The sequence below is a fragment of the Garra rufa genome, unplaced genomic scaffold (assembly GCF_049309525.1).
Source record: "Garra rufa unplaced genomic scaffold, GarRuf1.0 hap1_unplaced_001, whole genome shotgun sequence".
Classification (NCBI taxonomy): domain Eukaryota; kingdom Metazoa; phylum Chordata; class Actinopteri; order Cypriniformes; family Cyprinidae; genus Garra; species Garra rufa.
Genome location: NW_027394276.1, coordinates 10,490,361 through 10,504,874, shown reverse-complemented (window position 1 = coordinate 10,504,874; position 14,514 = coordinate 10,490,361). Strand labels below are relative to the sequence as shown.

The 14,514-nt window shown below is 34.7% G+C and overlaps 1 protein-coding gene across 1 annotated transcript in view; it reads right to left on the bottom strand.

Moving 5' to 3' along the window:
• Positions 1-9,381, bottom strand: part of LOC141302359 (putative ATP-dependent RNA helicase DHX57) — a 44,421-nt gene extending 35,040 nt beyond the window's left edge. Inside the window, exons 1-7 of the mRNA XM_073832406.1 lie at positions 8,960-9,381; positions 8,600-8,809; positions 5,302-6,188; positions 3,984-4,180; positions 1,167-1,288; positions 870-1,068; positions 9-133 (exon numbers count right to left, since the gene is read on the bottom strand). Of these exons, the coding sequence (XP_073688507.1) occupies positions 9-133; positions 870-1,068; positions 1,167-1,288; positions 3,984-4,180; positions 5,302-6,188; positions 8,600-8,809; positions 8,960-9,381 (2,162 nt within the window). The remainder of the gene's footprint in view (positions 1-8; positions 134-869; positions 1,069-1,166; positions 1,289-3,983; positions 4,181-5,301; positions 6,189-8,599; positions 8,810-8,959) is intronic.
• Between the last annotated feature and the right edge of the window lie 5,133 nt (positions 9,382-14,514).

Here is a 14,514-nt window from a genome sequence, read left to right as displayed (position 1 = left end):
CCACAAACCTCTCTTCTGTCCGTTCATGGACCTCATCCACGATCACATGCGTAACACCCCTGAGCTCAGATTCACCCTCTAACCTGCGCAAAAGGACGCCGGTGGTGCAGAACAACAGCCTGGTGGTCGAAGACTAAACACAAGAAAACATATACAGACATTAATACTTTTTTTAGCAAGCATGTATTAAATTGTTTAAAAGTTTCAGTAAGGGCTTTTATAATGTTACAAGAATCAAATTTCAAATATTTCTTTCAAACTTTCCATTTATCAAAGAATTCTAAAAAATAATAATAAATGTTTCTTGAGCAGCAAATAAGAATATTAGAATGATTTCTGAAAGATCACGTGACACTGAAGATTGGAGAAATAATACTAAAAATTCAGCTTTGCCATCACAAGAATAATTTAACATGATTTTAATTTTTGGTTTTAAAAGGAAAGCACCGATCCCGATCGACATATGCTCTATGTTCGTGCGAATCGTTCCTGATACAGCTTCACCCACAGCAGAAGTGAGAGTATAAAGGTTTTTTTTTATGCATCTTTGTGAATGGCCTTTCTTAGTAATGTGCTTGTTGGCAAGTTTCACAGCAGCTAAACGCGGCTAAAGTAAACATTACGTCTCATAATCTCAGAGAGGGGTGGGGCGAGCAGAGCTCGTTGGCATTTAAAGGGGCCATGTCTTAAAATGTGTTGAGTTTTTGCAGAGCTGATTTTGAAAATGTAAAAAGCTGTTTTTTTACACTACTATTGGGAATTTTTAACCAAAGTATATTATAGACTTGTCTTATGAACTTGTGGGCATCCGATGACCCCTTTAAGTAGCACCCAGAGTAAATGTGATTGGTATGTATAAACTGCATTACCCTGACGGTCTCCAGACGGATCTGGTAGCCTGTAGAGTGACCCAGGGCCTCTGCTCGTTCCTGGGCCACTCGGCTGGCCACAGCAATGGCAGAGATGCGCCGTGGCTGAGTGCAAATAATGTTGGCCACTCTATCCGGCCGTCCAGTGTGGAGGAAATGATCCAGGATAAACTGAGGAATCTGAGTGGTTTTCCCGCATCTGAAGTTACATTAATTTAAACATGAAGAGATGTCAAGAACATCAATTTTAACCAAATAAAAAGCTGGTTTTAACAGAATATAATTGACTAGTCTTACCCAGTCATCCCGCTAATGACGAGAACCTGGTTCTTATCCAAACACTCCAAAATGGCCTCTCTCTTCTGCCATGCAGGTAGCTTCTGCCTCTGCTCCTGCATCGATGTATAGCGCCTCGACGACTGACAGAGAGAACAACACACAATGAAACGATGAAAAATCTATATCTATGTTCTATCACTTTCTTCTGTGTATCACAAAAGGTAAACATTTTAACAATATCCTGACTTTTCCACATAATGAAAGAAATGGAAACAGTGTGCTATCAAGCTCCAAACTTATTCAAAAGTACTCTATAATAAGGTTTGGTCACAAGACATTGGGGAAACAAGTTTGAAATCATAGCATCAAACCTGAAGCAATGTGTTAATAGCCAGTATATCTGATTTAAAAGCTACAACAGAGGACAAGATTTTCAGTGAATAAACTTGCATTTTAATCTGTTTTCTACATAAAGCTATCATATGTGACCCTGGACCACAAAACCAGTCATAAGGTTAAATTTTACAAAACTGAGATGTATATATATAATTTATCATTTTAATTTTTAATATGAAAGCTCAGTAAATAAGCTTTCTATTGATGTATGATTTGTTAGGATTGGACAATATTTGGCCGAGATACATCTATTTGAAAATCTGGAATCTGAGGGTGCAAAAAAATCAAAATCCTGAGAAAATCACCTTTAAAGTTGTCCAAATTAGGTTCTTAACAATGCATATTACTAATCAAAAATTACATTTTGATACATTTACAGTAGGAATTTTACAAAAAATCTTCATGGAACATGATCTTTACTTAATTTCCTAATGATTTTTGGCATAAAAGAAAAATCTATAATTTTGACCCATGCAATGCATTTTTGGCTATTGCTACAAACATACCCCAGCGACTTAAGACTGGTTTTGTGGTCCAGGGTCACATATGATTTCAGAAGTCTTGGGATATGGCTCTTTGGTCATACAGAAACATTTTAAGAAGCTTTTGATGCATTTCAGAAAATTGAAACTCACTGGAAGGAAGGCATAAGGAAAAAAAGGAATGAGTTCTAAAAGCCAGAAACAAGGTAGCACTTTAGCACTCCACTGTCCTAAAGTCAATGGTCTTTTGGAATGGGTTTCTGTTCAAATATCTGAAATAAGGTCTGTGGTTACACAAGCTCAAGATATTTTCACATTTTATTTTCACAACAGCAATAGCCCGCTCAAAGGGAACCCCTGGTATTAAGACTTCTATGGCTTAATATAACTTACTGAAATATGTAATAGAAAACCCATGAAAGATTTAAAAAAAATCCACATTGTTTTATACATATTTTGGACTATGAACGGCACCATTATTTTTGATGAGATGGTTGCACTTGGTGAGCTACTGGCGCTACCTTTTGCTATTTTTATCACAACTTGAAATACACACATTTTCAGTCAAAGGGCAACAAGAGAAACAATGCAAGTCTTCACTGATTTCTTAGCGATAAGAAAAAGAAAAGAAAATTGGGAATATGTCTGTGGATGAATAAAATTTCCTAAAGACCCGTGTCTCCACTTAGCCTTGAAGCCTAGCTGTAGTCAATGTATTAGTATTTTTAGGGGTGTAAAAAAAACAATTTGCAAATGAATTGTTATTCAGTCTTCTAGTAATTCACATTGATTCGCAAATTTAAAAAATAAATTTTGTAGATACTATGAGTTATTAAAGCATGGTGTTGTTGAAAACAAAACAGATACAACAATGGAGGAGGAAAAACAAATACATCCTGCCCCATTTTCAGCAAGGGTACAGTAAGTGTTCGGATGATATTATATTATATAAAAATATTACATTAATTATTGATCTTTTGTTATTATGGGAAGTATTCAGAAAGTGTTCTACAGAGCCACTAAAGGTCATGGTTAGCAGTAGCCTGTTACATTAGAGTACATATCATGTATTTCCCTTTCCACATAAATAGAGAAAGAAGAGATGACTGATAGGATGATGGTGAATGAATTGCAGATCCTGGGCACCACTGACAAACATCTAATGTGAAATATGCGGTAAGTAGGCCTACTGCCGCTCTGTGTAATCTCAAATGTCAAAAGAAATAAATTTTTTCCTCTCATCTCGTATTTAGGGCTTTCTACTACGAAACCCCTAAATACGAGTTGAAAGGAAAAAATGTATTTCAGTGTTTTTTTATATCATCGTGTACTGTATATAAATTGCGGGCATCAGGGAGACGCTATTAATATGTGTGGCACTGAAACCGCTTTTGAATGTGTGTTCGGTTTTTACTTTCACTTTTGAGATTTGAGATCGTCATTATCTTTCTGAACACAGCATAATCGGATTTGGACACATCCCTAATGGGAAGTGTAAAATATTTTTAATTTATTAGAAAGTTAAAAGTTAATAGGTAACAGATTTTTTTGAGTCAGGACTACCCATACTATAGACTTGTGTGTTTTTGTATTAAAATACTGGTGCGTTTTGTCCAGTATGCACAAAAAATGTGATGAAAAATTGTGAATCCCTATTAAAAATTTTAAAATCTAAATAAATCGATTTTTCACTGAATCGTGACCCCAAGAATCCAAATGAATCGAATCGTGAGGTACCAAAAGATTCTCACCCCTAAGTATTTTATTTTCCGAGTTGTGTTGCTGTAAAAATAGCAACAGGTAGCGCACCCCAATTAGTCCAAAATGTGTAGAAACTGAAGTGGATTTTTAAAACAGATAGAAGATGGGAAAATGTTCATACTATGCCAAAAACAATCACACACACATCCAAGCAATTAAGGAAAGGTAGGTCTGCAACAGGCATCGGGTGTTTTACCTGTTTCCTCTTAAACTCTCTGCAGAGCTTCTTGTTCTCTTGCGTTATTTGCTCAGTTTTGACCTCGGACATCTTAACCATCCTCTTCCTTAAGTTAACATAGCTCTCGTTCTCTACTGGGATACATTCCTCCTCATCTTCATCATCATCACCATCTTCTTGTTCATCTTCAACATCCTCTCTTACATACGACGCCTCTGAATAAACACAAACATATTATGTGAGTAACAGAATTTTCATTTTTGGGTGAACTATTCATTCAAATTTGTGACCCTGGACCACAAAACCAGTCAGAAGTCACATGGGTATATTTGTAGCAATAGCAAACAATACATTGTTTGGGTCGAAATTATAAATTTTTCTCTTATGCCAAAAATCATTAGGATATTAAAGGCGTAGTTCACTTTCAGAACAGAAAAATGTATAGATAATGTACTCACCCCCTTGTCATCCAAGATGTTCATGTCTTTCTTTCTTTAGTCTTAAGGAAATTATGTTTTTTGAGGAAAACATTTCAGGATTTCTCTCCATATAATGGACTTCTATGGCGCCCCCGAGTTTGAACTTTCAAAATGCAGCTTCGAAGGGCTCTAAACGATCACAGGCGAGGAAAAAAGGGTCTTATCTAGCAAAATGATGGGTTATTTTCTAAAAAGGAATTACAATTTATATACTTTTTAACCTCAGATGCTCGTCTTGTCTGGCTCAACAAGATGAGCATTTGACATTAAAAAGTATATAAGTTGTAAAAGTTTTTTGAAAATAACTAATCGTTTTGCTAGATAAGACCCTTCTTCCTCGGCTGGGATCATTTAGAGCCCTTCGAAGCTGCATTTAAACTGCATTTTAGAAATTCAAACTCAGGGGCACCATAGAAGTCCATTATATGGAGAGAAATCCTGAAATGTTTTCCTCAAAAAACACAATTTCTTTACGACTAAAGAAAGAAAGACATGAACATCTTGGATGACAAGGGGGTGAGTACATTATCTGTAAATTCTTGTTCTGAAAGTGAACTACTACATGAAGATCATGTTACATGAAGATATATTGTACATTTCAAAACGTTTTTTTTTTTTGATTAGTAATATGCATTGCTAAAAAGTTCATTTGGACAACTTTAAAGGCGATTTTCTCAATATTTAGATTTTTTTGCACCCTCAGATTCCAGATATTCAAGTAGTTGAATCTTGGACAAATATTGTCCTATCATAACAAATTATACATCAATGGAAAGCTTATCTTGTCAAATCTCAATTTAAAAACAAATGTACCCTTATGACACATAATTAAAGTTTTAAGATGCCCAATCCCTCACCTTCCTTCTGTCTCACTCTGTGGTTGGTGCTCTCTTTGGTGTTGGTTGATTGATTTCTGGTTGCTGTATTGGCTGTAATGCTGTTGTCTACAGTGTTCCTACTGCTCCGATTCCTGCCTGGAGTGGCAGTGGGCGGAGCCAGAACAGGGGGCGGAGAACTGTACTTGTAATGAACAGCTGACAGTAGCTCTCTGGCAGGTCCATCCTCCTCCAGAGAGGAAATGAGGGTGTAGACCACCGGCTCTCCTTCCTGCGCAGCACTTAGTGACTGACCGAACAGGTACTCTGTAACACTGAGGCGTCCCGCGCCTGAGAGCGATTCATCTGTGCTACTGAAGGCCACGAACGGAGGTTGAAAAGGATATAAACTACCTTGTTGAAAACGAACTTCCAGCTGGTAAATGGGAGCTTCTGTGCTGCTAAACCCTGGTTGACTTCCCTTACAAACATCTCTGGAAGAGCTAGATTCATGAGTTTGGTGCTTGAACTTGCAGCGGTTTCCAAACTTACATCCCGCCCCCTTCAAATAAAACTTACAAACTTGATTGGACCCTGACTGCTTCTTACAATTCGCAGAGTCTGAAATTTTGTTACGCCTTTCATCCAACCACAGCAAATCAAGCTGTATAGTCCAAACACGACTGCTGATGCGTTCACAGAAGCGATCACCGTAGATTGCGGTCAAAGCAAAGGCCTCTTCCTGTCGCATAGTTACACATTCATCCTGAGAAGGGAGGTTTGATGTTTGGGGGCTGAGGGCGCTGGAGCCGAAACGTTCTCTGAACATCTGGGACAGGAGGAGCTCTAATGTCGCTCCAACCTCACCATGTCCACTTCCTTTTCCAGCCTCCAAAGCTTGTCGACAGCGTTCACGATCAAACCCATATCTGCGACATGGGAAACACTGAGTTACATATACAGTGCACTAAGTGAACAAAGAGTGATTTAGTACTTTATAAAAGCAAGCTAAAAAGCACACTCCATCTACCATTCAGGAATAAACTATCTGTACACATTATGCTATAATACACTGTAAACATTTTTTAAACAGAAAACTTTTTTGGTAATTTTTTTATTTATGGTTATTGCAAGTAAAGGTGTGAATTATCATTTTTAAAGTATGGTGAAAACTGCAAAAGGAAGTTTTAAACATTTAAAAATAAAATATAATCATGTTTCTTCTCATTTTTGTTATCAGTAATGTACATTAGGAAGTTTTGTATTATATTTTCTGTAAATTTTTGCTGTTATTATGTACAGTACGATTAATCACACAGTGAAAAATATTAAATATTTTGTATAAAATACTGTCAAATGTATGGTTATTGCAAGCAAAAACTATTTTGAATTAACATTGAATTAATCTGCTGAATTAACAATTTACAGTGAAACAACAGTAAAAAAAATTTATATATATTTTTTATATATTTGCGTTATATTTTCTGTTAATTTTTAAAGTTATTACATAATAACCAATTATAATAACTGTAGATGACTTAACATTATACTTTAAGTGAAAAATACTGTCAAATTTATGGTTACTGCAAATAAAAACTATGAGTTACCATATAATTTACAGTGGAAAAACGAAATAGTAAAAAAAGATTCCCAGAAGTCCCTGCGTGACACATCATATATGATTATATTTTATATAAATAATTGTATCTTCTCATTAATGTACATAATTTTTGAATTTTTTACAGTTATTGCATAATAACCAATCATTACAGTTATTAACTATAAGATAAAAAACTGTAAATGGCATAACATTGCAATATATACAATTTTACTGAAAAACACTGTCAAATTTATGGTTATTGTGAGCAAAAATATGAATTACCATATTATTTTATAGTGGGAAAAAAGACAACTATAAAAAGAGAATCCCAGAAGTCACTGTGTGACACATCATATATGATTATACTTTATATAAATTTGTATAAATTTTATCTTCTCATTTTTGTTATCAGTAATGTACATTAGGAAGTTTTGTATTATATTTTCTGTTAATTTTTGCTGTTATTATGTACAATACGATTATTAATCATACAGTGAAAAATCTTTAATTTCTGTGTAAATACTGTCAAAAAAATGGTTATTGCAAGCAAAAACTATGAATTCCCATGTAATTTACAGTGGAAAAAACAGTAAAAAGACATTCCAAGAAGCCCTTACGTGACACATCATATAGAATAATTTTATCTTCTCATTAATGTACACTATGTACCTTTTCTGTTATTTTTTACAGTTACTGTATAATAGCCAATCATTAGTTATTAACTATAAGACAAAAAACTGTAAATGACTTAATATTGCATTATACTTCTAGTGAAAAATATTGTCTAATCTATGGTTACTGCAAATAAAAACTATGAATTACCATATAATTTACTGTGGAAAAACTAAATAGTAAAAAGAGATACAAATTATTTTATCTTCTTATTTTAGTTAGAAGTAATGTACACAAGAGTGTTTTGTGTTACATTTTTACTGTTTTTTTTATTTTATTTTTACAGTTATTCCATATAATACAGTTAAAAACCAATCATTACAGATATTAACTATAAGATGAAAAACTGGAAATGGCTTAACATTGCATTGTATGTAATTATTTGGTAAAATACTTTCAAATTTATGGTTATTGCAAGTTTAAACTAATGTATTACCATATAATTTATGGTGAAAAACAAAAAAAGAGGTCCATTAGTGAAATATAATCATGTTTCTTCTTATTTTTGTTATCAGTAATGTAGAGTAGGGAGTTTTGAGTTATATTTTCTGTTTATTTTTGCCGTTATTACGTGAAATACGATTATTAACCACACTGTGAAAAATATAACATTTTTGTGTAAGTACTGTCACGTTCATAATTATTGCAAGCAAAAACTATGACCCACTATCTAAAAGGGCATTAAAATATCTTCAATACTTCGTGAGTTACAGGCATGCAAACTTTGGAGAAAAACTTGAAAAGTGCTATTTCCCCATTTTTGAATGGTCACCATTGGCACATTATGCAACAAAGATTGCTAAAGTCAACAGATTTTACTAATATAACTACCAATCTCTGTGTAAAAATAAGATAATGATGCTGCCATCTCTCTGAAGTAATTTTTCACCCCCTGTAACTTGACTCTGAATCTAAGGTGAAAATTGCCATTTTGACCTCCCTCCACAAAATAGTGGATTACTCAATAATTATTAATCTATGACATTTAATATTTTGGCTTTCATCACTATACATGTCAATCTTTCATCAGAATAAATATTAGAAAAATAAAAAATTTGAGCCGCATACCTGCAAAGAGTGCCCAGAGCAAACAGGGAGATCACCGGCTCTGGCTTTGTGTGCTTCTCCTCAACCAAGTCCTCCATCCAGTCATCACTCTCGGCACACTCTACTCCATCGTCATTGGTTTGCCAGAACTGACCTTCCTCACGATGGTCCAGCTCATCATACTCCTCTTCCTCATCCTCTTCCTCCTCACCACCTTCATAATCAGAGCCACTACATGACAAGAATACATTATTAAACACTGAACAAACACTGTAAACCAACCAACAACTGCTTAGAGTGGAGGTCCCTATGGAGAAAATGAATGAGGAAAAATAAAAATGGAGTCCACTGTTGCCTCAATAGAAACAAACTCAAGTTCACCTATTTGGTGTCTGATACTCCTGACTCTGAAGTTCTCGCAGCAGTTCTTTGACCTGTAGTTTGTTCTCTGACGTCATGTGTATCTTCTGCAGGGGCAGTTGCACTTGCTCAGGTCTAAATCTGTCTCTCTTTTCCTCCTCTTCATATTTTCTGGGCAGTGCCTGAGATCTTCCTCTGGCGGTTCCTCCACGAGCCCCACGAGCCCCACGAACACCTCTTGAACCTCTAGATGAGGGAGGCCTGAATGACCGACTGGGGCCAAAATCGAGGCTGAAATCATCTCCATCATCCCAACATCCAGCAGCAGGTTTCCTGCTTCCACCACCACCACCTCCTCCTCCTCCTCCTCCTCCTCTACCTCCTCTGGGTTTATTGAACCGTCCTCCACCCCGATTGGGTTTGCCTCTCCTCCTTCCACTCATTAGTTCAGCTCCCTGTAAGTGTATTTCCTTTCAATTGAATCATACGAGTGTTAATACACTTGTCCTAGAAATCATTAATTGCATCTGCAAACAAGCTAATATAATCATTTCATTAGTATTTGTTAACTTATATTTAACGGCTGGCATTTGATTTGTAAGAGTTATAATCAACCATTTAAATATTGAAACGCAGTAGCCAGACATGAGTTGACATGAGGACGTATTATACATGATACTATAAGTGTACTATATGTTGTGAGAACAGACAGTTAAGAAGAAATAAATGGTATTTGACAATAAAAGCCAACTCACAAATCATACCGATCATCAAGCCGGTATTCAAATCAATATGAAGTTTCGTGAATCTCCAGCTGTACAGTTACAGCTACTTTTGTATCAGTGGGGGAATTCAGATTGAAACCGGCAGCAAGCGAAAGAGTTTCAACAGGAAACATGATACCATTTTTCAAAATAAAAGTCTGGTTTAGATCAAAATAAAAGCTTTAGTTTTTTGGCGAACAGTTTTGGTTTTTACTATTTTATTTTGCTTGTGTTTTTTTAAATCGCAAAGTATTATAGACCTTTTTCCTGAGTAAACGATGAGCGCCAGATTGAATGCTTTTCTTTTCCGGTTTCCATAGGAACCCATTCAAATAGCGTCCATCTGTTTTTAATGTAGCTGAGGTCCGCTTCTTCGTGTCATCTACACACTCATTAAAGTGAGGCACTGACAAATGACGGTCATTGCGACATTGCCAAGTGATGGCGCTATGGATCCATGTGCTTTTTAAAAACATTTTAATAGGTTTAACCAGGGCTGCCAACTTTTGAGTTCAGCTTGGAGTGAGAATTCCCACAGCAGTGTTTTTAGGGGGGTCCGGGGGCATGCTCCCCCGTAAGAAAATTTTGTACATTTTACAGTTAAATTCATCTATCTGGTGCACTTTGAGAGTTCACAATTAAGAGCTCCAATACAATTTCAGTGTGCAAACTAAACAAAGAAAAAAGCTGGTCAATTGACTCGATCTTGAGGTTTAAAGGGGACTTAATCCTCTTTTTAGTTGTGATATGGTGTCTCAGTCTAAATTAGAATAAAAAAATAATTCGAAAAAAGAATAATAATAATAATATATTTTTTTATTATTATTCCAACGACAGTAATATTGGAAAACATTTCTGTAAAGTAAATAAAAATGAGTATTTCACTGGTATGTTATTTGATCTTATTCTACAGTAGGGGAATTACAATATTTTTGTTGTAATTTCTACACTTGCAAGCAGGGCCTAAAACTTTTTGCCATATCTGCCACTTTAATCATGATACAAACGAAATTTTTTGGTGATTTGAGAGAATTTACCAGCCATAAATATTTTTTTCTGGCCATGAAACTGTTTTTGCAGTTGCTGCTACTACAACTAAACATTTTTAATAAAAAATAATAATAAATTGAAAATTAGAACTTTTTAATCATGATACAAACAAATATGCTACACACATGTTCGTATGAGCAGTTTTTTTTATTTAAATTTGATCTGACTTCAGCATTATGAAATTATTTGTTATTGTTTTAATATATATAAAAATGTCATACTGTGTTTTTATCATAAAATGATGTAAAATAACTTGCAGTGCTGAAAAACTATTAACTTTTTACCACAACAAGAAAAGTAATGTACAGTGAAAAAAAAAGTCCTAGATTTAGTCATTATACTTTTATAAATAATTGCAACGCATTTAACAAATATATATATATATTAATAATACACGAAAATTCAAATATATTTCTGTAGTCTGCTGCTCTGAGAAATTATATTTTTCGAAAATTAATCCTTCATTCATGAGGGACTTATCACTCCCGAAATTTAGCTTCTTGTACCCGGTATACAGCCGTTAGCAGGACGAAAAACAAAACTTTTATTCAAATTCTAACGGATTATATGTAGCCGTGGAGTGCGCAATAGCTCTTCCTTGATAATCACTAAAAACGTGTCGCTTCAGTTAATCGCAAAAGTCCCTTTATCCTCTTAAACTCTACAAAAATTGTTTCAAAATGTTGATGCTTCATTTACATGACCTTCCTCATATAGTATCAGCCCATATGTGGTCTCATTTGAAAGCTTAGAGTCTCCTCTTTACGAGGAATACCATAACTTTTAGTTTTATGATACACAAAGTAGTAAAATTATGCTTAGAATTTATGTTGTTCCACACACAAATTTCCGCCTAACGATTGTGAAGAATTATTACAAAGAATGTGTATTTCTTATATTTTTCACAAAACAGACAAGTCATATATCACAAGAAAGCTCTCATTCTCAAGAATCTGACCATGTAAATTTTATTGTGTGACAAACACAGATCGAATAATCTTCAATTGAATCGCGATGTTAGAATATACTTGAAGAGTATGATAATATATTCTATTACTTTCCTCCACATACTACTGCTTCAGTTAGCCGCAAACGGCCACAAACTCCATTTTATCTTTTAGATTAGGATCTCTTCTTTCAAACGAGACCATTCTCACGTTTTTGCGTTGCTCCATTGCTGAGAAATCCATTGTTTTGCCAGATGCGCTCAAGCAGGTGTGTGTGTGTCTTCGGCTGCATTCAGAGCGTCTCAGTAGATCAGGTTACAGTCTCCGGCCGCCTGCTGTGCTGAACAGAGATGTGAACGATGACACCTTTCCCTCACCAGACGCGCAGAAGAAGAAGAGTCATGGAGAGGTTCCGGGTCACACAAGATGCTTCGACGGTGCAGGGGCTTGTGGGATATGCAGTTTTTGGACTCTTAAACCGGAGATATGCGTCTCAGAGGAATATAGCGGTCTCCATTATCCAAAATAGACGCTAAATGAATAAATAACGGGCCGTTTCCATGGAGAGCAGAGGATCCGCGGCTCATAAGCGCGTCTATAAGTATTACAGTGCTTCTATTCAGGTTTGTTTTATTCTTATAATTACTTTGAAACGTAAAGGACACCAAAACAATCTGCTAAGCTATGTATTGAGTGTATATTGAATATTGACAGTAAAGTACAGTAGGTGTTTCAGTAAATACACAGGCAAACATAAAAATGAAACATAATTCAGTCAATAATCATGGAAAGTGCTATGGTACATAGTAAAATAGTATTTTAAGGGGTCAGTGATTCTTGGGAATTTGGATAAAACAGGTTTTAATTTTCAAAAAAAAAAAATGTGTTTAATTACACCATCTGAATGTATATTATTATAGACCAAGGTCTTAGCTTTTCAGCAATGTACTGGTGTCACCTCCCCATTTTGTATTTTTTTCATAAAATAGGCGTTTTACTTTTTAGCGTTTTACAACGTTTACTTTTTGCTTAAATCAAACAAAAAATGTTTTTTATTTAACAAATGTATTTTTGTATTAAAAGAGACTATTACTTTAATAACTCAGCAGCACTGACAAAATATATTGTAGGCCCCTATGCATATTTATTTAAAAAAATTAAAACTCCCTCTGACGGTGGTGACACTAATCTGACGGTGGTGACAGTGGCCTCATTACAACATAAAATTCCAAAATGTATACCACTCAAGTCAACGGCTTCTTGTTTAACAACTTTATTTAACTATTTGGTCCAACAAATAACAATCCTGAGCACTGTGATAAAACATTTTTCAAATATTTCAACACCGTCAGACAGAAAACCTGACGGTGGTGACAAAAACCTACTATTTCCCATGATATGCATTAGTTGTTCACATTAGCCATCTTGTTTCCACTCTGTTGCTAGCTACTTCAGACTTGTTTTTAAAAAGTATACATTTATGTCATAATCAAATCTAATATTATTTATACAAAAGAGACGGTGTTGACATGTTATGGTTGCCACAGTAGCAGTGTCCAAAAATATGAACAAGTTTAAGAGAAAATAGCAAATTTACAGGAGCTTGGCTGATCTTGAAGCATGCAGTAGAGCTGAAGATTTGATAATGTGGTCCTCAGGAATGCAGTTGACCTTGTAGTTGCCTGATTTTATTGCTTTTTATAAATATCTGACGGTGGTGACGCATATGTGGGACACATTTTGTGCAACCAAAAATAATTGTAAATATTATCCAAAACACAGTGTTTGTAATTTTTGATACATATTACAATGTACTCTTTCATATAGTACAATTATTATTCAATTAAATGATTATCTTTTGCTTTTTTAATCAAGCTGAAATGATTATCTCCTATCTGAGGACAAGTGATTTTGTAGGCAATGGGCCAGATTTGATAATTAAATTAATACAAAATTAAAAGAAAACTATAAAAGAACCTTACATATGTGCAACTGACCCTCTGATTATAATCTTGATTCTTTTGATTTATGAAAATGTTCTTCATTTCCAACAGAATGAGCACTTTTCTTGTTGGGACATGTTTTTGCCAAATTTTCAAGAATCAGTGGGGTAATGTGCTTTATAAAACCTGTTTTTGCAAAGAAACAGAAGGACACTTTTAGGGGGAAAAAAGGGGGAAAGGGGGCAAACTTCCAGTTAGAAACTGTTATATGAAAAAATCTTTTTTCTGGTATATCCTGAGACCTAGTGGAATCAAACAAAACAATTTGCAAAGAGCTGAGACACCTAAATCCTGAATAACAGACTTTCAAAAAAAAAACTTTTGAAAAAAAAATAATCAAAAAGCGCCTATGTTTTTTTTGTTTTTATTGTAATATTTGAAACCTATATAGTGTTATTTATAAAGAATTACACTGATATTATGTAGTTTAAATGGTTTTCTATACAATGAAACCTTTTTTTTTATTTCCTCCATTGTATGTGTATAGGGGAACCATTTGAATTTAGGTAGGCCAAATGCAGGCGGAAATCCCCCAAATAGCTGCAGAGCTTAAGGGGTTAATGTTGAAAAATTTGTGATGCACTAGGCTACCTGTTTCAGCCGCATATATGCTCATTGAAAATGAACGCATTTTAGTACAATGCAAATACATTAAAGAACCATATATGTGTACTTCTGAGCATTAACGTGTTTCATGGAGCGGAAGATATGACTAGTTGCCTATAAGTATTGTAATTGTGCAAAAAGTCAATTGCGTGATAATGTAAGGAGTAGAAGTAAAAAGTCAGCTGAAAAATAATTACTCCAGTAAA